This window comes from Falco naumanni, chromosome 1, assembly GCF_017639655.2.
Source record: "Falco naumanni isolate bFalNau1 chromosome 1, bFalNau1.pat, whole genome shotgun sequence".
Lineage (NCBI taxonomy): Eukaryota > Metazoa > Chordata > Aves > Falconiformes > Falconidae > Falco > Falco naumanni.
In genome coordinates, this window is record NC_054054.1 from 22,698,657 (window position 1) to 22,723,982 (window position 25,326).

General features: G+C 38.6%; 1 protein-coding gene across 25 annotated transcripts in view; it reads left to right on the forward strand.

Moving 5' to 3' along the window:
• Positions 1–25,326, forward strand: part of CAMK2D (calcium/calmodulin dependent protein kinase II delta) — a 159,391-nt gene that overhangs the window by 50,021 nt on the left and 84,044 nt on the right. For all 25 annotated transcript variants that reach the window (XM_040584771.1, XM_040584618.1, XM_040584584.1 and 22 more), the window contains one exon: positions 12,925–12,984. In XM_040584771.1, the coding sequence (XP_040440705.1) occupies positions 12,925–12,984 (60 nt within the window). The remainder of the gene's footprint in view (positions 1–12,924; positions 12,985–25,326) is intronic.

The following is a 25,326-nucleotide window of genomic DNA, read 5'->3' on the forward strand; positions in this document are numbered from 1 at the left end:
CACACATTTTTTTCACTCTTTTTGTCACATCACATTAATCATGTGCTTCTCAATTTCGGTAGCAGTGCTAGAAACAGAAAAAACAGGAAAAATCTGTGGGGGTTTTTTTAGTCATAGTTGTCATAGAAATCAGGGCTAAAGTGTCTTGGTGAAGTGGCCTGCAGACACTTGTACCATCTCTGACTCTGTAATCTGTGCTTTGTAGGTAGGAATAAAGTCTTTGCGTGCATTTATCAAATTTGCACACACTATGAACACTAAAATATTAGCATAGAAAGTGGGTGGGAAGTGGAAGAAAGCCCTACAGGAACATTAGCCAACTGAAAACTGCTATTGTTGGCAGCCTTCACAGCTGAGCAAAAATGTGTCTTTTGTTTTCTTAATGCCCTGGGGTAGAATATGAAAACCAACAGGTGTGGGTTTTATTTGTTATTTTACGAAGCATCTTGGATTAATATATTTTGCTTTTCCTTGATTTTCAGAAGCCTGATTGAAGAGAAGTGTGTATATGAACATAGCCACAGAAATAACTGGAGGCATACTCTGTGCCCTGATTTCTGGTCTGCTGATGCTTTTGACCAGTGGCCTAATAAAAGAATTGGCTCTGCTATTGTTGTTGCATACTCTTATCCGTTATGGACCCGGGTATCCATGGAAAAGATGTCTTTATAAAAATGAACACCTGGCGTGTGCTTCTGTTAAGGAAACATTAGGAGGGGTGGGTCAGATGAGTACTCTGTGTCTGTAATTGTTTATTATAAGAATGTCCCACTTTCTTAGCTATAAATACTAAGAGGAGAGGAACAACTAAAGGCTGTGTTTTCAAATATTTCCCCAGGAGCAGGTACTGAATGCTAGAGCATTCATTTTGAAAAAGTGCTTTTGGCAACTGAAGGACCGTGTTCTGTAGCATTTACCTTCTGTAAGAATGATGGAGAGCATAAGTGAGGCTTATGTGTGAACATTTCTGTAGCATGAACTCAGAAATGGAAAATTTACAGGGCTCTGTGATGTACTGTTATATGAATAAATGTGTCTTATAGGCTGAAAATGACTGGGTTGCAAATTGCTAAAGGTCTATAAATGATCTTTCATAAGAACTGGCTCTGTCAGCCGTTTAGTAATGTTGTTGGTCCCCACTGTTGTGGTTTAACGCAGCAGGCACCTAAACACCACACAGCCACTCCCCTCCAGTGAGATGGGGGAGAGAGAAGGAAAGAAGTAGAATTCGTGGGTTGAGATAAAGACAATTTTAATAGGACAGAAAAGGAGGGGAAAATAATAATCGTAAAAGAATTAGAATGTACAAAAAAAGTAATGCACAATGCAGTCCTCATCACTTGCTCACCAGTGTGCAGCCAGTTCCCAAGCAGCAACCTCTGGCCAGCCTTCCCCCTAGTTTATATACTGAGCATGATGTCATATGGTATGGAATATCCCTTTTGCCAGTTTGAGACAGCTGTCCTGGATGTTTCTCATCCCAGCTTCTTTTCACCAAGCTTATTCACTGGTGGGGTGGTGTGAGAAGCTGAAAATTCCTTGACTTTGAGTAAACACTACTTAGCAACAACTAAAACATCAGTATGTTATCAACTTTATTCTCATCCTAAATCCAAAATGTGGCACTGTACTGGGTAGTAGGAAGAGAATTAACTCTATCCAAGCTGAAACCAGAACACTCACTAATGACTTCAACTTACAGAAATGATTAAGAAATGGAACTCTGCTGTTTCCAAAGCCTTAATACTTCCTCAGAGAGAGATTAAAAAATGTATTTGATGCAGTTAGAGTGTGTGTAAACAGCATTTGCAGACTTAAAGCAAGTCACTGTTACAACACTATTAATCTTGCACAATACACCCTTAAACCACAAATATTTACATTCCCTGATACCTAGAACACTTCATTGTGCTGTATGTAGTTTGTCAGAGAAGTTGACAAAATCAGGGTGGTGATGGGGGAAGCTGTATTGCTCAGTTAACCTGTGGGTCTTCCCCACTGAGTTACAAAGATTTGGTTTGCATAACTGCCCCGGAAAAACATGTAGAAAAAAATATGATTGCTGTTTCAGGTCACCCAGGGATCACATTTGACATTTTGGTAGTACTGAAAAGTAAGCTTTCTTGGATGCTCTGTTTTTTTGGCCTGGAATCTGTGCACATGGAAGGGTTTATCATAGTCTTAATGTTTCAATTTTATGTATTTTTACTACACACAGCACATTTATTTCTCAAGGGAGTTCTTGATTAACTTCATCTGTGCCACTGCATTGTAGCAACATCATCCACAGACTGGTTCCAACCAGTCTTTTTTGTTCCTCAGAAGTGAGAAGGGAAAGTTTATTTGGACAACTTACGTTCCTGTCAGGAATTGTGGTCTGCCTACTCTTCCCACGTATGGCCAGGCTCTGCCATTGCTGTGGGGCAATATTGATGCAGATCTGTCTTGTCTTGTGTGTATGCGTGGCCTTGGCACTTAGTGGGGTCAATGCAGCCTGTGAACTGGCCTCAGAACTTCTACTTTGGGAAGATACATTCTTTTGAATGATTTAGTAAAAAATAAGAATACAGGGAACCAGTGCAAAACAGGAGAGGTCCTGGCCTGAAAGTCTCTAGCAGGTTTAGATGTGCTTGTGGTCTGAGGTGGGAAAACTTGAGAGATGTGTCCTTGTTGTGTGGCTCGGAACGTATGGAAATGACTATGCACTGCGCAAGTCAGTAGGGAGAGTGTCAGCCCACTTACATGCTTCCTCGGTTAAAAAAAAAGCTGGCACTCCTGTGATAGAGGAGCACAGAGAAAAGGTTTTGTTCCTCAGTGAAACATTCACAGACCTGCTAACCTGTTTCCAATTCTGAACCCTCGATCTTACAAATGTTCTGTATGTAGCGAATAAGGGGCAGATCTGACACAGGGTATAAGCAGACCTCAGGTGCCTCACACTTATGTTGTACCCGTGAAAGTTCCCTTTCTACAGCTACCAGCCTAAATATTACCAGGTGTTTGGTATGTCTTTGCATAGCCCAGAAACTGCTAAAAAGTTGGGTGGTTAGGTGCTGCCTGGCGACTGAACTACCTAGAAATTACATGGAGCAGGCCTTCATCTCCCAAGCAGGCTCAAAGCTCTCTGATGCTTGGGCTCGCTATCAGTTCAAAGGCTTTAAAGACCTTTGATCTCGGGGAGTAGTCTCTTCTGTCCTATTAAGATAGAAGAGCTTATTCTGGTGAGATTTTAGGTGCCCAGAGGTTACATTCTGCCATAGTGAAGTTTTAAATTCTAGTAGAAACAAAGTATGAAGAGAAGAGTGAGATTTTTAATGCATCACCATGTTTCCTTTTAATAGGAGCTTTGTTTTTCTGTGAAGGAGAGTGAGCAAAAGAAAATCTTTTAGTCAAAATAATACTAATACTAAGGAGGAAGTACAGCTGTGTCCTAGCGCATCCCGTTGTCAAATTTCTGCAGTTGTCTTCTGATTTCCATGGGAGAATATAACAGGGCCAAAGTGGTCTGGGGTAGGCTTTAAGGTATGCTGCAGTGCAATCTGGTGAGCCTCTTGGGACTTAGAGCTCATTGCTTTCTCTTCATTAAGCTGTCTAAAGAAAAACATGGGAAAAGACTGAAAAGTGTTGAACTACATAGGAAGCAGCTTGTGGAGGCCATCCTCAGAAAGACTAAGCAGGCTGTGTGAGAAAGCATAGATCATCTCACACTGAATAATATCCAGTCAGTACCAGGGGAAAAAAAGACATATACAGACCATGAAAGGGGCTAAAGATATAAAAGTTAGCAATGGGGAGATTGCCTTTACAGTTTGCTGGGGACTGCAAGCTCTAACAATAAATAGCAGGAAGAACACAAAAAATTACTGCAGATTATTGTTAGAAAGAGGCTTTGCTTTGCAGAAGTTTGTATTTTCGATACCTGTGTTGATAGGTGGTGAGCAGCAAACGTTTCTGCCGTGGTAAGCTCCATTTGGATGGTCATGCAGCCAGCACTTTGGGTTAAGAATCATGACGCCGTAGGAGAGAGATTTATGCTGAAGACAATAATTATATTCTTGCTTCTTTAATTAAAAAATACATTATGACTTAATCCAAGGATTAGGTATAGTCTATGTATAGAAGTCTTCTTAAGAAAGTAAATTTTGATATCACTTTAACATCTTACTTATTTGCCTACCTAATAAAAACTGTATACAGACAGTAATTTTCTGATGCAGACGTCAGAAGTTGTAATATAAGATTTTGGTCTATTAGGATATTGTCATATGAATTAGGATTAGTTCAAGTCTTTTCATACAGTCTGTCAGTACCCCAGATTTTAAACATCCATATTCTGTTTGTTTCAGGTTTCACAGTTTCGTTAGTATTGTAAAGGCTAAATTTTTCATGCTGTAGTGAATTATATTTTTTTTTCTTTTTTATTTTTCTTGGCTGCATCACCTGAAAGTTATTTGTAGCTTCTGCAGGGTTTTTTCCATTAATAAAACTGTATTCTCATTGCTGCCTTCTTTCTGATTGTATCTGCATTTCACAGGCAGTGATCTTTTTCCAATCTTGATAACTAACTGTTACTGTAAGAGATGTCATTGTTCGCAAATGGAGACTTGCTTTCATAAAATAATTTAGAATTTACAGAGCATTCCTTCTTCTGCATTTGCTTTGCTGCTTTTTAAGCTTCTTTCTTGTATTTTTCATTTAATTTCCTTACAGCTACTCACGTAGACAGTGCAAGAGACCTTTTTCTAATTAGGTATAGGTAATTAAATGAGAGCAAGGGAAGCAAGTGTATAAATGTACTTGCACGTTCCCTTTTTATTATATGTTTGGCTTTAAAGCTTGGCTTCCTTTTACTGATAATCATTTTTCCCTTTTCATACTGACAGGTAAACACAGCTTTAGCTGATTAATCATATACTGTCAAAAATGAGAGGAATTAACCTTTTGGTTTTAGTAAGTGACCTGTTAGTGAATTTATTTTTTTAGAGCTTTTCCTCTGATGCTGTTGTAGCATAGACATTTTATGCTAGGCACTATCAAACTTTCTCAGGATTTTCTTGCCTGCTAGGTAATTCCTCTGGCTGTGCTTGTCATGGCAGGGCAGTGGCGCACCTTCTTACGCTTCGGATTTTTTGGAGCTGAGTGCTCAAATTATTTCAGTTTGACCTGCCCTTTGACATTCATTGTCAGATCATCAGTAATTGAAACCTGGCTGAAAACAGTGTAACAGAAATAGATATTTATGTACAGCATTTGCAGTTGAATGTACTTGTGAATAAGCTGAGTGGAGGAAGGAAGGTACACACAGTATTTCCTGAAACACTTAGAAACATGCAGGCTTTAAAGGTGAGTCATCTTCTTGGGTACCCCAGAAGGTTAAATTTGAATTTGGTTCCCTCCCCAAAAGACTTATGTACTGTGGACTTACTCAGAAGGTTTCTGGCACTTCTCTAACAATGCTAAGGATTACTTGCTTTCTTTGGAAGTGCAGCTTTCATCTTCGGGACCTTAATGTCCACTTAAATCCCTGACTCGAGGAGTACTTAATGCTCTTTCTGCTGCCTCATGGCGCAAGGTGCATGGTGTGAGGTATCTCCATTTACTTTGCATTTCCTTTTATAACAGGTGTAACAACAACTATTCTGATATGAGCAATGGAATGGTGTAAACACAGAGAGCTCATTATATTACATAACACCAGATATCACCTAATTGGCACCAGTTGATATGCTAGCTAAGTTTAGGGTGAAAATCGGGGAGTATGATAGTGCAGTCAATAATAATGATGATGATGATGATGGTGTAACCTTCATATATTGCAGTTTTGATTGTGGCATACAAAAATATCAGGTGTGCTTTTTTAATCAATACAATTATTGTTCTTTAAATCATACAATAACAATTTAGCCTATCTTCATAGCTCTAATATTTGTTATTTGAGTACACTATCATGTCTGTAAGTGAGAGCTGAATATTAACCCTGTCTCATGTAACATGGTGTGCTATCTTTTACTTGAACGTGTTTCTTTTCTGAATTATCCTCTTGTTTTATGCCACAATCTGAAGCAGTCTCTGCAGACACGGCTACCTCTGACTGAATGCTGTGGGGATAAGACACACAGGCCACGTCCTTGCTTTGAGGTGTAAGTTGAAGGTGCGAGTAGCAGTTGTATTCACTGGATGCTTTTAATTGGCAGGCCTTACAATGTGAAGCTTTGTCTCTAAGAAACGGTATTAATTTATGAGGGAAATGTGTTTTTATCAGAGAAATGTACTTGCTGAAGCATCAGAGTTAGCAATATGAAGAAGCAATAGCAAGAATTGCTGTAGTTGAATAAATGAAATACATTATTCAGTTACAGTGGCTGTCATTTTAAATTATTTCCGTACACGATCATGTGCACATATCCTTTGTTTTTTTAATGCAGTTGATGCTAAAATCTCAGTGACGTCAGGGAGCCAAGGATTGCCAGAATCTTACAGGTTTAGCCTTGATAAGTTGTTTTCAGATGAATGAAAGAGCTCCACCTAGTTCATGCTTTGTCATTTGAGAGTTTATTTCACCTAGTAAGTTCTGAAGTAATGTTTACTTGTCTGTTTTTTTCATCTTGTTTAATTTACTGTCCAACAGAGCAGGAGGAACATCTGTATTGTGTTCATTGTGCACTGTATGGGTTAGTACTCTAGATTGCCTTACCCAGGTGGTATGTGCCTGCTCTGGGTGTTCAGAGTGCCCTTGGGTGTAGTGTGATAACAGTTAAACAACCAATTACAATGTTTAGTGTATGTGAGAAATTAATCATATAAGGTGTCAGTTCAGAAGCTGTGGTATAGCAAAGAAATTTCAAGTGTTTATATTAAGAGTCAGGGATGAAGTGCTTTATTGTGTCTGTGTTATTCCTGAAGAGTCGAGATAGGCGTAGAAGACTGAGACACTTCCCAGGTTTCTAGCTGTGCTGGCTAATCCTGTAAATACAGATCGAGGTAGTACAGAATAGTCAAAAGTAGTGCTGGTAGTATACATCAGAGATAGACATCTTATGCCAAATGCCCAATAGTCCCTTGATTATTTTTTTTCCCTGAGGCTCTGATTGTATTTCATCTTCTAAAACAAGCTTAGTTTAGTTTGCATTGCAGATCATCTCCCTGCGTGCTCTGTATAATATGGTAATTGGTCAACCTGTGATTAAGTTACAGCCAAAGCCAAGGGGCAGTAAGATGCTGAGACTGTGTATGTCTGTGCTTGTGTTTAACTTGCTGTAACTGAAATCTAAAATCTTAACATAAAACCTCAGTGGAAGATTTTAAGTTTATAAAGGATCTTTGAGTTCATCTTGCAATTTAAAAAAAAATATTTTGTATTTTAAACTTCTGACATTTTAAATCACTTTTTTTAAAATTAACAATAAAGTAAACATGGAAGAGGATTAAGCTGACATTTTCTCATGTGAGTGGTGTAGGCTTTAGGTGGTTTAGTGGGCAAGTAGTGACTAGCTCAAGACCTATACCTCTGGGCGGAAGACTGCATACTTCTTAAAAGAATATAAAAAAAAATCTGAATTGTTACGTAGAATTGATTCAGTTGTTCTTATTGTTAAAGTTGAAAATACTGGTAAGTGCAAATTACAGAAAAAGTAATTAAGCTTCCTGTGTTGGGTATTTTTTTCCCCTCCAGATTTAAAAAGTGTTTTACAAACTTGAGGTGCTGACTATGTTAAAGATGGAACTTGCTTTTTATATTTTATTTTAAATCTGTTGTTATAGTTCTTTTAAACACACATAGCTAATACTTGGACACTTTGCAGTAAGGATTGAGCTTTTTCATTTTCTTTAGATGTCTGATGCTAAATTTCTGACTCTGAGAGTTGTCATACATAGCAACTTCTTCTAAACTTGTTAGTTTCCTGGTATTTTCAGAACTAACTTCACCATGCAGTTATTGTGATACATGATCATTTTGTTTAAGATTTAAAGCACTATATTTCAACTGTAGCATGTTTTTTACATTCCAAACAGTTGTATTTTCCAAAGTTGTTATTTTGGGAAATTTGTGATGCTTATTTGTAGTTGCATCATAGTAAATATTTTAATTTAATGTTCATGTACTTCATTTAAAGGAGTACAATTATTGTAGAGAAAACAAACTGAATTATGTGGTATATCTATGTGGGCTTCAAAAAGTCTCGGAAACTTTTAGCAAAGAATATTGTATTAAAAAAATATGCCTTCAGTGGTATGATTTCAATGAAAACTGCTAGCTTTTTATGTGTTTTATTTGTATATTTTTAAATATGCTAGTCTTATATATTTTTTATCCCTAACAGGAAAATGTAGAGAATAACTCCCTTCTAATTAATTGATATTTAAGCATGCTTAAATTGTGTGTTAATTGTCTTCAAAAGTTACTGCTCTGGCTTAATTATTTCAAACTTATTGCAGGATAGTGCCTATTTTTGTAATAAATGGATATATTTTTTCTTGTCAACATACTGTGTTAGATTTGCAATGTAGAAACCAAATACTCTGATTTCTATGAGCAAGTATATTTAGTATATTTACTATATGTTTCGGTATTTATGTTTTTAGTAATTCCACTGGTAGTTGCTGACATTTTGCATTGTGACTGTTTTTTCCCTTTATTATGGAAAGAATTGCTAGAGGAACAGAAGTCCATGTGTTTGCTTTAATCTCTACTACCGGATCAGTGCCTGACTTTATAATTATTTAACTTTGGAAATCTCTTAGTTTCAGAGAATGTAAAATTAAAAAATGTGCCTTTATATTTTGTTTTACAGCATATATTTCTCTATCAATGTCCTCATATTTCCTTTTTTTGTTATTACAGCATTTTAAGTGTTACTGACAGCTGTGTCCAGGATATTTTGATGTCTCCTTAACATTCATACTACATACAATTTCTGCTGTCTTTTTATTCTTGGTGTCAATGGTTCTCTGATTTAGATTCCCTCTTGATTCATGAAAAGGCCCTATACACACGCTGCTTGTGTTTCCTGCAAAAAAAAGATGTCTCTGAGCAATCCGATTATGGTTACTGCTTGTTTTCGCCTTTCATGGTTTTCTTTACACTTCAGGTCTCTGTTGGTGAGTCGCCAGCCAGTTTGGGTGTGAAACCTGGTACTCTTGTTACTCTTGGAACAGGGTTTTGGCATCCCTCTCCTAGTATCCCTTCTGCTGGAGCTGTACAGTAGTGCTTGTGTCACAAAATTGCTTGGGTTTAATGTATGAAATTCAGTGGATAATGACAATGTGCCCCTGCCTCCCTCCTCTATTTCTTGAAGTTGTCCTAATTTAAAATTTGTTGCAGCGGTTGAACAGCTATAATTTTTACAGAACTTCTTGCATTCAAATTCATTGCTGCTTGTTGATGAACTCTCTGTTGACACATTAATTGTGCTTACTGAAGTCTTTACTGATTATGCCTAAAACGGTTGGATGAATACCAAAAAAATAGTGTTCATTAATTGAGGACAGGTACTTGGTATTAAGTTGTCAAGATCTGTCAGGAGAGCCAGAGACTTAATGTATCTCTTCTATTATTATTTGCTATAGTTTGCTTTCCAAGTACATGTAAAATAGATCAGTCTGTCTGGCCTCACCCAGACTGGTGTGAAGGTTAGTGTTAGGGAGCTGGTTCTGAATGTTTCAGAACCAGGGTTGCCTGTCAAATGTCCCTTTGCTGTAAGTGTGTGTGCTACACGTGAGATGACTTCTGTAGGAGAAGGTTAGGATTTTCCTGCCCAGTTTCTCCCTTTATCCCTGTGCACTTTTAAACATGATACTCAAGGGTAATCCTACTGGGTGTGTTAAATAAGCCTTTATATTTTGACTTGAATACAGGCTGTGCTCTTCAGGCTATATTGTGGCATTTTTTTAGAGGTCAGCTTGCTTGCTGTTACATATCCCCAGAGTTCCAGGCTTATGCTTTGCCACCATGTGACACTTGGGTCTGTATGTGTAAACCTTTGGTATCCTGCCTGAGTTTAAGAACATTTTACTTAAGTGCAGCAGGACAGCATAGGAGTTGAATTGTTTGCGAACAGTTTACTTAAAAAAAAAACCAAACACCAAACCCTCCAAAACTAACAGCCACCCCCTGCAGAACAGCCCCCCTGCCCCAAACCCCAGCTTCTACAGTTCATCAGCACATTAATCTTTGATATATTCCTCTAGCTGTCATTGCTTTTATAAGTACTGAAGTAACCCGAAGGATTGGAATTGTTCCTACTTGCCATTTTATTCATGTCATTGTCACGCTTAGGAGGTTGTGCCTGCAATCAGGAGCCAATTGTTCAGTGCACTGTGCAGACAGGCTGCCGAAGCTGGCTAGCTGGTAATGAATGTGGTCAATGGCAGGAGAAACAGCACCAAGATCCCAGTTCAGTCCTTAATAGTAATTGCTACTGGAACAACCAGGATATATAAATAATTTGATGATTTGAGCTGCCAGTCTGGTGGGAAGATGCCTAGGTTGTAGTCATCGCTCCCATCACAACTCATGTGTTTTGTGCAGGGGCTGTTGATGCTTTTCACGTGAAGCAGTCCACACAGCAGGGAGACCATGTCTTCCTGGACCTACATGAATGCCCAGGATCACTGCCTCATGCCTGCTGCTCCCATCTGCACCTATTGCTCTCGCCTCGCTCATCCAGAGGGTATCTCTGTCCTGTTCAATGAGCTGTGTAGAGCACCTCCACAGCTGGCAGGCTGAAGCCAAAGCAGTCTTCAGGAACATGAAGCTGCAGTTTCATGAGATGGAGTGTTTTTGGCAGCAGCAGAGACCAGTGGTCACCTTTGCTGTCACACTGTGTGCCACCCTGTCTCCCTTGTGCTGGCACAGCCATCTGTGTAGAATTGAGTTGTCCCACTTTCAGGGTGACTCTGATCTATGTTTAGGTTAAATTCTCTAAAAGGAGAAAGCACCCAGTGCTTGATTGGAAAGAGCAGAGCTGGAAGTGTGCTTTGCACAGAGCCTGGTACCTGTCTGCTGGTTAAAGGTGGTTGCAAATCCTCCTGTTGCCCCTTGGCTTATGTAGGAAGGAGAACTTTCTGGATTGTGGTTGGCTTGAACAGGGAACATTAGGACTCCCCATGGAAGAGGAAGGTGAAGTGCTAAGGTAATTTGTGGAGTTGAACACCAGCTAAAAGTAGGATGGATGTCAGGATCACACTATTGTATCCAGGCACTGAGGAGGAGGGTGTTTATAATGTGTTTTGTCTTGAACCCTAGTCTGACTCTTGCGCAGTAGATTCTGATGTCAGACTGGTATCAGACAGACTATGCCTTAGTGGCTTGGAAGGCACACCTAATTACACTGATGATGTTATGGGAGAAAACAGATACCATGATAGATATGCAAGAGTGACATTACAAAACCAGATAATTTCTTAATTCTTGCTGTAGGTTTTTGATGCCTATTAATCTTTTGTAGGTTAAACTTTTTGTATTCTCTAAATGCTGGTTATTCAACTCAAAACTTGCTGTGCGGACTGCTCTTTTTATGTGGTGGAAGGCCAGTTAAGAATTTCCCCTTTCAGTTGTTAGGAGTGTTCCCAAACGTAATGCCAATAATAAGGATTGCAGAGGTGGCACAACCCAAATTACTTGTTCGACATTTGAAGTCTGAGCCTCTGTGAAGGATTGGTTATTATACTACCCTTGGATAGCAAATTGAAGCTAGTTAAAATAATAGCAAGAGAGCCTCATCTCCAAGAACGTTTTGCAGTTTATTTTTCTTCTAATTGTGAGAAATTATTTTTAGCTAATACTATAAAATTGAATCTTTGTTGCTTTTCTGCCTCTTAACAGAAGCTTAGTATTCTTTGCAGGCATAGAAATTATGCTGCAGAAAGTGAGGATAAATGCAGTAGCAGTCTGATGGAATTACAGGATTACAGTAGGGAGTAGCTGGCTGTTCTTATTATTTCCAAATTATGTATTTTAATAGTCACGTTACCTTTTGTGCTTTATACTGCCTTACACGAAACATTTTAACATACCTGCAGACCTTCAGATATTTCCAGTATAAGTAACTTATGCACATCCCCCAAAACTCCTGTATGTATCATATAAAACAAGTACTATATTACTTAATGTTAATCAGAATACAGGAGAAGTAGTACTATAAATGGTGGTGTTTGGAACAAATACTGTAAAAGTTTGTACATAAAAAAACCCAGCTTAAGTAAATAGGAGCTTGACGCGAATTGTAGTATTTTATCTCCAGAAGTGTCATTAGGTCTCGGTGGTGTACAAGTTTGGACCTACTTCTCTACCTGAAGGTTAAAAAGAATCAAATGACCAGGAGAGGAGGAGCCAACAGATGATACACCTGGACCTACATTTTCAGAGTATCTTCAGGTTAATGAATAATCAGCCTGAGAGAGAGATGAGCCTCACTGGGAAAATAATAACTGCTGGTCATTAGTTCTTGGAAGTTCCTGCAGCATCGTATTGGGGTGGGAGTGCGTGGTGACCCAAGTGCTGGCAGTCTGTCTGGGTGGCTGCCACGTCCTGTACTTTAATGATACACTAGGTGTCATTAAAGCAGCTAACGGGTAGGATTTAAGGCAATGCTAGAGGTTCAGGTTGTCCTTGATTAATTTTGTAACGTGGTTTATTGCCTGATAATTACAGGTCATAGCATGAGTATTTCCTGTTCTCCCCAATAAATCAGCAGCTTGATTTTTCTAACGGAACTGCCTGTGGTAGCTCATCAAAGCAGTGGTTGGATGCAGTAGCCTAATTCAATATTAAAAACAGTTCAAATGTAAAATCTTAATGGATCTAAATGACGGAGGTCTTTTTTTAAAGATCACATCAGATTATCTTTACTTCTGTAAAGCAAATACACTGAACTAAGTTAATCTTCATACTAAAAGCAATTGTTTTGCTTTCCTTTGTTGCAGATCACCAGAAACTGGAAAGAGAAGCTAGAATCTGTCGCCTCTTGAAGCATCCCAATATTGGTAGGAACATTTAATTGCTTTATATAGTAGCTATCATTTTAGAATATTAAGGGAAAATACAAAATAGCAAATATTAATAGCAGCTCAGAGAAATCAAGTGGAAATATCCCCAGGCAAGACAATTTCTTTATAGTGTGGTGCTGCTTTCTAATTCTACTATGGGATTATAGTAATATCCCAGTAGGTCACCTAAAGCAACATGTACTGTTCTCATCTTCTTTGAGCTATTGCTCTGCCATCAATGAGCTATCTATGCCAGGTGTTTGGGGGTTTTTTTGAGCAGTGTGTAGGAGGAGTTATTTCCAGTACTGCTCATGACTTTTTGAGACCTGCAGAAGAAATTTATCTAACAACATATGTTGCAAAATGACACAGACCAATGTTGGTAGTTAGTGTTGTTTTTACTGAGGTGCTTATTTTATCCTGCTTTATTTTATGTTTGCGATCCTGTTCTTCTGTATAAAACATAGGTAAATGCAGGAAACTCTCCTCTTGTTTCCAGAAATGTATGTTTTCTATTTAAGCATTTGTGGAAAGCAAAGAAAGATATATGGGGGTGTGGGATATGTCTGTTTCCTTGCTGTAGAAACAGATAAGTACTTGATATTTACAGAGTTGTATCTGGGTTTTTCAGACACTGAATTGTATGCCAAGGGTATCTCTTACAAGAATATTTGCTGTACCTGAGACTTTTGTGGGAGGGTGGGATTGTCCTGTCCACCTTATTCCTCTGTCCTCACATAGTTTTTAAAAGTTGTCATCAGAAAAACTAGTAATCTCACTGAATATTTTAAATAAATACCTATGCTTGGTACTCCAAAAGCACGTGGCTGTCTGCTTCCTCTTCTAGATAGTTTTTCTCCTTTTATTATTTAACAAATATTGGTCTTTGTGACATTTTTTGACTATTATAAATTGCTTCATGCCTGGGAAAGAATCAGCTCTTTTAATAATAATCACAAATTGAAAACAAATGCATCACAGTTCAAAATCTGAACTGAATCTCTGAAAAAATCTGAAATCTCTGCTGAAAAAATCTGAAAAAATCTGCTGAATCTCTGAAAAAGCTCTGTTATGCACGCTTAAAAGCTTAGAGTTTTCACATGGAAATTTGGTTAAAGATGAAGAGTAGCATTACCTGCATGCATCACTTTACAATGCAAAAATTTTGGCTGGGATAAAATAGCAAGACAAGGGAACGTACAACTTGTTGCAGGGAGGAGGTGCAGCTCTTCTGCGGTTGTGGAGGGCAGTGGTTACACATGTGGTGCTAGTCTGACTCTAGAGTCATTTACCTGTGCCATGCTGTAACCTTGTGAGTTTGAACAAGCCAGGGAGGATGAATGAAAACCAACAGTAAACTGATGAAGTGGAAGAGTGGAAGTGAACAAAACTCAGCTGAAAGAAAGGTCTAAACTGATTTCATGTGACAGCATGTCTTCAGTTTGTTGAGTAGCTTGGACCAGTATTAGGATGGAGTCCAGATCCTCTGTGGCAGTCCAGCAATTCCACATACAGTGTTTGTGTTTGTGAATGTATGACCTGAAATGAGAACAGGCGATGACAGCTTTGATGACAGGCAGGTAGGGTTCTGTAAGTCAGCACAAATTCCATGCATCACTACTTGCACCAAGGTGTACAGTTCAGTCAAAGGATTATAGCCAGATTCTTCTTCTCCTGTTTCACAAAAGATGCCATGTCCTAGATCTGTCTGAAAGAAGATTTTCATGACTTGGAATTAACATGCCAGGGTTTGGCAGCAGGCATTATATTCTGTTGTCCTTCAGTTTCTAGTGTCAGCTGTTCTGCCAGCCCTGCCAGTGTATCTGCCTGAAAAACACTCTTCCAATTAGTGTGGTTACAGCAGTAACAACCCCTTCTCTCTCTCTCACCCCTTCTCCTGCAGTCATGTCCTCAGCCAGCTGAACGTTAACCCTAAAATCATTCTAGGTGCATGCTGCCTGTACCCAGCTGAATCTCTTATTCTTGGGGCACTGTCACATCCCTTTCTAAAAAAATCATCTCTTGTGGACAGTAATACTACATCACTCTGGAAGGCACTAATAGAGAAAAAGGAAGTATATCAGAGAAGGGTAGCTCAGCTGTGACAGCAGCAAGTACAGTGTGTTGTATATGCCTCAAAATGGTAAAGATTAACCCTTGTAAACAAGTTTTGTTTCCACTACATGGATGACAAAGAAGTATGCATGTTTAAAAATATTAGCCAGTCCATGAATATAAATCTCATGTTTTTCCCTTCATCTGTATTTTCTCCTGAATTTCTTGCTGTGGATTAATTTCTAATAGCCTAGAGAATAAAAGATTTTTTTTAAAAGGGACTTGTCATGTTAATGATCAGTATAAAAAATAATTTTTCAAATGCAGTCTCTGTAGGAAAGCAAAGATCTAGTTTAATTGATTGGGCAGTTTCTCAGAGATGATCTCAGTTGTTTTCTTTATTTTTCTCCAATGTATATTTTTTTAAGTTGTCTTTTTTGAATTACAGATTTGTTGCAAGGCAGCAGATTTCTGGAGTTAGAATTCAGTAGTCCTTTTTCTTTTCTCTTGCAGCCTTCTTCTTTGTTCTGCCTACTTAGCTTGATTAAATCTTTCTTCTAAAAGTGACTTAGTGTAAAGATGTCAGTTTCAGGTTACCTTTATCTCTAAAATAATACATACGTAATAGTACTTCTTTGCAGGGTGTTGTATGTACCAGATCTTCAGGGTGAAAATTCCATTTTAGTTACCATTTTCATACTTTCCCTCTGGTCAGAGCAAAGCAGCACAGCTGTGGTGAATCACATATTTAGATTTCAGCCTGTCAGTAAACATTGTAGTTTTCATACGAGCAAGATTATTTTTCTTTAGAGAAACTGAGTTTAAAAAAAAAATTCAAAACCACTTGAAATATTTTCCAATTATCTTTCCAGACAAAACAGAATTAGTAAAAACTTCTACAGATCACTGGGTTTGTATTTCCAATGTAGGTGTCCAATTAGTACGTAACTAGAAAAATATTTAGTACTTAATTATTTCATCAGGATAAGAAAGAATTCAGGACTCAACTCTTTAACAATCAAAATACCTATTTTTAGCTACCCAACAGAACCATTTTTGTATCCATTTCATATCTGATCTGATTGTTTATTTAATGAGTGCTGTTATGCAGTTAGGAAATCTTAGGATGACATTTAAAAAAGGCTTTCAACTTTAGTCTGTATTTGTATGCACTAAACTTCAGAAGGTCCTCTGGTATTGGCAGAGAAGTCTTAAAAATGAACATGAATGTTTTAATTATTTTTTTAAAAAATGTACAATTTGAACAAAAGGTGTGGAAAAGCACAGAATATGGGGGGGGAAAAATAAGACTAAATCAGAATGCTTTCTTTCAAAAGGATAAGACTGAAATTTGGAAATTAAGGAGGCACACATGGAAATGCTTTCAGTTCTTTACTTGAGTCTCCCCAAGTAGTCACTATAAATGTTAAACTCAGAGGAAACAAACATATTTTCTGCTGCCTTTTTGGAAGTATTTATGACAGCAGATTATTATTTCAGGAAGCAACATGTCTTCCTAATGTTCACAAATAAAGTATTTAAATACGTATTGAGGGAGCTTAATTGTTACTATGCTTTTCTACTGAAGGAATTATTTTGAACTAGGGTAAGATAACAAGTTCTGAATTCATATATGAAAATTTAAATTTCTGATAATTATTCTCACTAGACAAGTGTTGGGAAGGGAAGCTAACTAAATCAAAATCCATCTATCTGGCACTTCCAAATGCTTACAAATAAAAAAAATCCGTGATAATTCATTTTGATACACAGATGTTGTGTTGCTTGATATGGATACATATATTTATGCATAGCTAAGCCTATAGGAGCACACTGTCACTTGAAAAGTGCTTTGTAGATGCAGGAAAATTTATTTATTTTTTAAACAGGTTTTTCCAAGTGCACTTTTAATACCCTTTTAATGAAGTCATGAATCTAGCTACTAGCATCAACTGCCTTCTGTAAGGCATTTGTTCCACCGCTGTATTATGTGCTAATTCTTTTTATTATGGAAAATCAGCATATTATTAGGGTTATTAAGAAAACAGATAACCACAATAAAAATATAAGATGGTAGTTCTCATATGATGGGATTATTTGTGGTGGTCTCCTTTAATATTTTTATCAACAGACTTAAAGAAAAAAATTGAAGTGGTATCAGTTTGATATGGTGGGACTAAGGAGTCTTACAGCCAATAGATGTGAGCTCACATACCCAAGAACAAAGAATGTGTGTCCGTCTTAAAAGAGGTGTGCCTGCCTCTTGGAAAAGAGTGACTTTGAAAAACCTGTGATGACGGGAACTACTTGAATACAAATCTCATTGGGATGCTGTAACACCCAGTGGAAGTACCATTCTCAGATGCATGGAAGTAACAATCAAAAAGGGGAAAACAGTATTTATTTTGTGTCTGCCAACAGAAGTCACTTCTAGAATACTGTGCTGAGCTTTGACATGCACGAGTCACTAAGTATGATCTAGGTTAAAGGGAGTGATTTGAGGTCTACCAAGATGACTAGAAAATGTTCTTTATCAAGAAAAAGGCAAAAAGAAACATGACTGTTTACTTACTACAGCTTGCTAGCATAATAGAGTTTAAAATGAAAGATGTAAATGTAGGTTAAGCCTTACTGTTTGGAGAACGTAGTGCTTTTTGTTTGTAAGATTACACATCAAGTTATATTAAAAGCTTACATCCTTTTCTGAACAAATACCCACAAAGGATATATCATCTTGTGTAACTGTTACTTGTACAGCTGTTATGTGTAATAATGCTTCCAATTTTTTAATTAGAAATTTGGAAAGAAAATGCATAAGGGAAATAATAATTTCTTCATTAAGAAACACACTGTCATTGTCCTGTTTTCTGCCCTTTATCTTCTTTTGGTAAACTTTGATTTCTCATTCCTCTTTTAACTTTAGGTAAAGTTGTATTTTAGCACTCTTGATTTCTAGTCTAGCAATCCAAATAGTTTTTTATGGTGTGACACTGTTGCCCCATCTTAAGACTACTTTTGATGTTGATTTAGAGCTTGCTTTGGTAATTTTGGTTTATGTGGTCCCAACAGATCATAAAAACTGTGTTAGCTTGGGGATGCAAGTTCTGACCCAGTCTGGAAAACTGCTGATTCAAATCTGGTAAAAATGTGGGGTTTTTTCCAGGTTGAGTTTGCTCTTGCAGGTTCTGTGCTGAGTTGGGGTAGTATTTTCGTAATCAGAGTTGCACTATCTCTCTCTGTAGCTACTAGAAGGGCATCTGCTGTCTTTACATTCCCACTTGTCAAAAGCTGTACACAGCAAGATGGTATGTCCAGTGTAGTAAGATCATGTAAATAAGCAGCATCTCCTGGTTTTCACATGGCAGTGCTAACATGTCTGGCTTCATTACAGCACATCATTCCTTGCCTGCTGCCACCTCCTCCCTTTGCTTTATAGACAGTGTATAAGATATGGCAAGCAGACAGGATCCATTAGCCAACCCCATCAGGCTCAAGTCTGACTCTGATGAAGCTTCATCCCTTCCCAAAAGGCTGCAGCAGATTTTACTGACATGTGGCAGCCCTTCAGGTGATAAATGAAGTCCTTCTGGCAACAGGACAGGTTGTCCCTGAATGGCTTTGTAAGTCAGGATATTTAGAGGTAAGTAGGACTGCCAAGCAGAAACAGTGCCATGTCAGCTCTAATAGGCCTGAGCTAGTCGTGTGCAGATCTGCTTGCATAGCCTCTGTGGGGCTGGAGCTGTGGCGCTAGTGACCAGCATGAGCTGCTGTCCTTTGGAGGGCAGAAGAGTCAATCTTCTATGAAGAACTATGGCTGGACCAGCATGTGGGAATATGGAGCAGCATCTGTCCAAGGAATGGTGGCTTTGCAGTAGGTCAAGAGGCAGGCTAGATGCAGGACAGTCTGGGACACCAGGAAAAAAGACAGATCACTAAATGTATTTAATAGATGTGTTGGTACCTATTTGCAGTCTGCTCTGGTTTCCATACTTTGAGCTGGTTTTCATACCTTTCGTAAATTGCTGAGGAGATTGATAGCACCCAGAGTTGGCATTGCTCCTCATCAAACTTTCTGTGCTTGTGTTCAGCTTGCGTACTCAGGAGTGTACCCTTTTGCCTGAAGGAAAGGAGGAAAAGCCTTCTGGGGTGTTCTCATCTCTCCCCACAATAACACAAAACATGTGCAAAGAAGTCGTTAAATCCTTCATGTGGGGGGAAGAATAAGAAACTTATATTGTGGGTTTTCTGTCCTTTATGCAAGACAATGTGTCCTTTATGTTTAATATTCACCATGTTTGTGCATGGGACTTTGCATAAATTCACAAGAATCTGAAAAGAAACACTATTAATATACAGCAAATGTGGATTTCGTAAATCTTTTCTGAATTCCATTTGACTTACTGTGTCAAAGTCAGGAGTAGCTTGGTTGGCATTAGTTAAGTTAGGGTATAAACAAAATAGGGAGTAAAACTCAGGCCTGTTCCCGTGTGGTGGATGTAGTTCTTTAGCACAATATTTTTTCTGAGCTTAATTGCAGGTTTCACCCTTTACATCAAAAATATATTAATACAGACTTAAAAGATAATAACACAGTTCTTTCCTGATGCAGTGAAAATCAAACAAGTCCTTGACTATATGTTTATGCTCAATACACATGGTACTCAGGAGTATATTAAATATATCTATGCATATAAGTGTGTATATATAGTTTATTTTATATACATGTTGTATGTATGTATATATAAAAAAGCTTTTGTTTACCTCATAGAGAAACTGGAAATCTGTGGGACTGATCTATGTAGAGCATCTCACTTCCTTTTTTTTTTTTTGCTTGTTTTTATTTCTTAGATGACCTGATCATTTCAACAGTTTTAAATCTCATCCATTCATTTGAATTAATTAATTTTTTAATTCCTGTGATGAGTAAGGTGAACCATAGTCCTTGAGAGAATTAAAATAAAACAACAAAAAAAACAGGTAAACTAGTGATATAACATGTTTTCATTCTTCTTGTGTAAGGCAATTTAATGAGTATTACAAAATAACAGATTCAGTGGTTAAATTCAGCTGTGGCTACAGCATGTAGCTGAACGGTGAAACGCAACAAGAGAATACAGAAGCTGGTTTTGTAGTAGCTATTTGTGAAATTAAATATACTGTGACAAAACTGAATCAGGCATGAGCACACAATGAGGGTATCATGGATTTTGTTGCAACTGGCTTTTCTGCAATCTTATTCTCAGCAGTTGTTTTTTATTACTGTGCATTTGATTTCTTTTAATTGGTGAAGTTGTGAATGCATGGTTGATGTTTAAGGTGAAGTGACTAGATGTTTTCACTTCTGCTGTAAGAATTTGATAGGGAAGGGCTTTCTGTAGATCTGTTGATGGCCCTAAAAGTGAGCGAAATACTAAAAAGATACCCCATAATTAAAAGACTGTGAGTTGTTTAGTGCTAATAAATGTGTCAGTGATTTTCAGCATGTAACCTTAAGTGTCAGATAATATGGTTGGTCTGAATGAGAAAGCAAAGAAGTGTGAAGGCAGCTATATTAGGTGTTAAAGTTTTTGTCTCTTTTTCCATTAAGGGAAATCCTTTTATTCTGGTAAAAGTGGCATTGAAACTTTAGGTATTACTCTTCTGAGTTACTGTGGAGCATAAAAATATCTTTTAGTGTAGACAGTGGCACCACTTTTTGCCATACTAGGTTAATTCTCTTTCATTTTAATGGAAGACAAGATTATTCTAGCTCAAGTGAAGCATTGCTGGTTGTAATATCCCTGATAACTGTAGCACCATTCATAATATACTGAGGAAATCCCATTTCACTAAGATTCACCACAAATTTTGCCGTTTTTTTTCTCCTCAGAAAGTATATGCACAATTTGCCTCAAAATAGATGACGATAAAGTATAAATTGAGTGTGAACCAGACCTTGAAGGATTTTCCTTGCCTGCTTAGAGCTGGTTTTGTATGTTTTCTTAAATGCATGAGAATTCTTTTCATAGTATGTCCAGCTTCTTCTAAACATTTTTTTCTTTCCATAAAGTCAGTTATGCTTGTGTAGCCAGGCGTTTTGAATGTAAAATAATCCACAGAAACAGGAAGTGGAATTTAAACATCTGTCTTGAGGAACCTGCTGCAGGGGTTGTGCAGGGAATGGCTACCATACTTCCCATTTGTATGTTGATCTCTGGATCTGTTTCATAATTGAATTGCTGATTTCAAGAACCATATAAATAAGATAATTAAAATGAACTGCTGTCTTTTTAAACACACAAGATGAATGTTTGAAAACTTACTTTTTTTTTGTTTGAAAGCTTGCTTTGTTATGAATCTGCAGCCACGTGTTGTGCATACGGATAGACATCATGACTCCCAGCTAAACCACAAATATGTAATTTTCCTCTGGACCCTTTCCTCCAAAAACATAGATCTCTACTACTTAAGCTAAAGTAAGCTTTTTATTTCAGTAAAGCTAGCGCAGACATTTTTAGAGCATTTTTAGGGGATATGGTCAGTTCTGTTCCCCTTGCTTTGTACAGACAACATTGTTGATAGTTTAATAGGTGAATTCTGCACTGATTCTTGGATCAATACCCAAAGGCTAGAAGGAAATAGTGTGAATCTCTTACTTGAGTTGGGGGAAAAAAAAACAATAAACCAAACCAGAACTGAAAAAGTGTTACAGTATATTTGGTAGTGTGGATGGGTGTCACTGTTTGGATGGCACTAGGGCAGCTCCTGTATGGGTGGTAAAATTGTTGTCGGGTGGTTTCCATTATAAACCCAGCTCCAGCCTTGGCATTTGTGGCTGTGAGCTGAACCTGCTCTGTGGGCCACTTTTGTCTCGGCCTGTTCCCTTTCCCAAGAGAAAATAGAGAATTATCATTTGGGCAGCATTTGTTTCTCAAGCAGTCTAAATCTGCCTGTTGGAAGTGTTTGGCATCCTAACCTGAGGAGGGTGGGCTGTCACCCTTTCCAGCAGTGAGGCTGTGGGGAGGAATTGGTATGTGCCTGCTTCTGGAAAATGTGTCTCCAAGGAGAAAGTGTTTGCACCACCTCAGAGCTGAGTCCCACCCTTACCTTCCTCTCTGCTATCTCAACTTCAGTTCCCTGGGACATGGAGAAAATTCAGGGATGGGCGCAGAGAGAGGGAAAGGAGGAAGGATGGCATGACCGGTGGGGAGAGGGAAGCATGTGAGTGAGGGACTAAGGGAAAGCCGAGGATCCGAGCTGGCAGTGACAAGAGGTGAAAGGAAGGTCTCCTGATTTTGGACCATGGATTGTGTTTTGACTTTAGTGATCATGATAAATCAGGAGTGGTACTTTGAGAGCTCGCTGGGGAGCTTAGGAATGTCTTTGCCTAGGAATGTCTTTGCTCCTCTTCCAAAGACAGTACAAACCCAGGAAGCTCATTAGGAGAGACAATCCTTGGGGCTACTCCCATCTGCCCAGCCATCTTGCTTTACTTACATACCCTGCCTCCTGAAAAAAAAACAACATTGTAAATCATAGAATCATAGACTGGTTTGGGTTGGAAGGGACCTTAAGGATAGAATCATGGCATCATGCAGGTTGGAAGGGATCTCCAGAGGTTATCCAGTCCCAACGGCCTGCTCAAGCCATGTCCAGTAAAATTAGGTTACTTGAGGTCTGTGCTGCTGGTTTTGAAGAATCTCGAGGGAAGGAGGTTGCACAGCCACTCCAGGCCCTGCTCCAGTGTTTGACCACCTTCCTGTCAACATAAATAAATAAATAAATAAATAAATAAATAAATAAATAAATAAAAGTGTCTTTATATCTAGCTGGGGTTTTCCATACTCCAGCATGTGTCTGTTGCCACTTGTCTTGCTTTTTGCAACCTGGAGAAGACTCTTCCTGCCATCTCGACGGCCTTCCCACTGGTGGCAGAAGCGAGATATGTTACAATCTTCCCTTCTTGCGGTTGCCCCAACCCCTCCTCATGTGCCACCTGTAGCACCCCCTAAGCATCATGGGGGCTGTCTGCTGGAGACAAGCTAGCAACAAGTTAAGCTGTCCTAATAAGTACTTAGACTGGGCTCTGGTGAAAAGTTAGTATCACAGGTTACTTCAGAGGCACAAGACACGATGTAATTCAGGGTATGGTCTGGTTTTGGGCTCGTAACTTCAGATTGGCATTATCGTAACTTCAGATTAGCAGAACAGCAGCATGTTAGTCTGCTGTTAGGATGCTTTCCTAGGCAAGATGCAGTAGAAGAAAATAGTTTAGGGCAAAGAGCAAGGCATTTGCGCTGTTTTGTGCTCCAAAATCTTTCCTGCTGATCAGCCAACAGGGTGCTGGAAGGAAAAGTGCATGTTCTTGAATACAGCTGCATCCCTGTTAGGATGTTTCTGTGCTTTTCTTAAAAATACATCCGCTTTCATGTCTAAATATTGTGACATAAGTTCTTAATGAAAGTGTAATTTGACTAAAGACTGTAAACAGGGCCTAACTTTTTGGAATGCAGTTTTTAATTGGTTGCAAAGCATGCATTTGGAAGTACATTTTATAGACTGAAGTTTTCTGTCGTGTCCTGTGCAGAAATCCCTTTTCCTCTTGCTTTTTGCTGTTTGCATGCATCTTCTGCATATCTACCGGTGGAATGCCCCTTTTATATCTCAGATATTATATATTGAGAACAGCACATGGAAAATCTGGTTACTTACCAAAAATGTAAAATTACACATAGAAGATAATGAACAAAGCACAGCGAAACTGTGTATTGCTGTGACACTAGGAAGCTGGCTGAACAATCAGCCCATGGCTCTTCTCTATTTAGCAACATAGACCTAGGGTGTGTTCGCTGTCTATGCAAATGCACCTTACCAGTACTGGCAGTACAAATTAGCCCTGTGTCATGTTCTGGAGAAGTCATGAGAGAGAAAAAGCCGTAGTACGTTTTTTTTCATTGCTTAGGCTATGGTAACTGTGGTGAATTTAGTGATGACTGCAGCTGCCTGCTAGAGACTACTAGCCAGTACATCTCACAAAAATCACCAGGAACTTCTAGATTTTGAAGAGCTTCTTGGCTATGTCTGTGTTTTCTTAAGATAAGTTCTCTTGTCAACTGTGTAACAGAGCAAGATGGTTTGGGTTTTTTTAATTCTTTTACTTTTTTCAATAGCCGCAGGTCTGTGCTTATCAGGACTCAGGACTGCCTGCCCAGCATGTCTGTAGCTCTGTTACCCTTCACTGTCCCACCACGTGGCAGCGGTGTGCCAGTGGCTGGTGCCAGTCTGGCTAACCTCCCCCTTGTACTCGAGGGTGAGGGGATAGAATCGGGCAGTTCCAGGTTGACAGCCACCCCCCTAACCATCCCCTGTTGTGTAGTAAGTGTTTCAGGTGCCCTTTTGGATTTTCCTCACTCCTTCAAACGTTTGCTGTTAAAAGTCACAAATTCACTTTTCATCGTGATGGAAGGCTGTTGTGTTGTTCTGCTCCGGGAATTATCTGTCATAGCCATGGCATACCAAAGGATGCTAGCCAGACTGTTCTTCCAGCTTTTCACATGCTGCAACCTGGCACAGACTAAATGCTTTTTTACCCTGCAAATACCACTAACCTTCATCACTGGCAATGGATAAATATCTTGTAATTGCTCGGTTCAGTCTGTTTTTTTCAGATTTTGGCAATTAATACTTTCTTACTCTTACAAAACTGCTGATCCAGGATTTTTTCCAGTTGATAGGAGTTTAATGATACCTCTCTCCTCCCAGTCACCTTCCAAATTGGGAGGTTCTTTTTTTAGTGACTTCAGCAGAGTGCTAGTATTCTCATGGACTGCCCATGGGAATGTGCCTCTAATTTTAGTTTGTCCTCTAGATGTCTGTCTTCTTTAAATACATGCAACTTCTCATTACAGCCACACTGGGCCAAGCATGGCACTCTGCTCCTGATACTTGTATATTGCAGATGTGCTGGTATTGTGTTGTAATCAAATCCACAGCTTCTGCTCTTGTGCTGCACAGCAGTGAACAGGACTCATATATCAGCAATTGTATCACCCAAGTAGTGCTTTTTAAATAATTTGTTGTGCATTTATTTACCAGGTGACCTTGAGAGTTATTTAATTGTATTCCATCAATTTATATTTGGTCTCATATTAATGGTGTTACTGCTAGGATTATGTTGACTTTGGGTATGCAGTCTTGCTGGGAAAGAATTGGTTGATGATCTAAAGTCATAATTGCAGCTGAATGGCTTGCAGGTATCTTCTGTAGGATATATATTTTGGGAGTTACTGGATGTGCTAAGTAAGA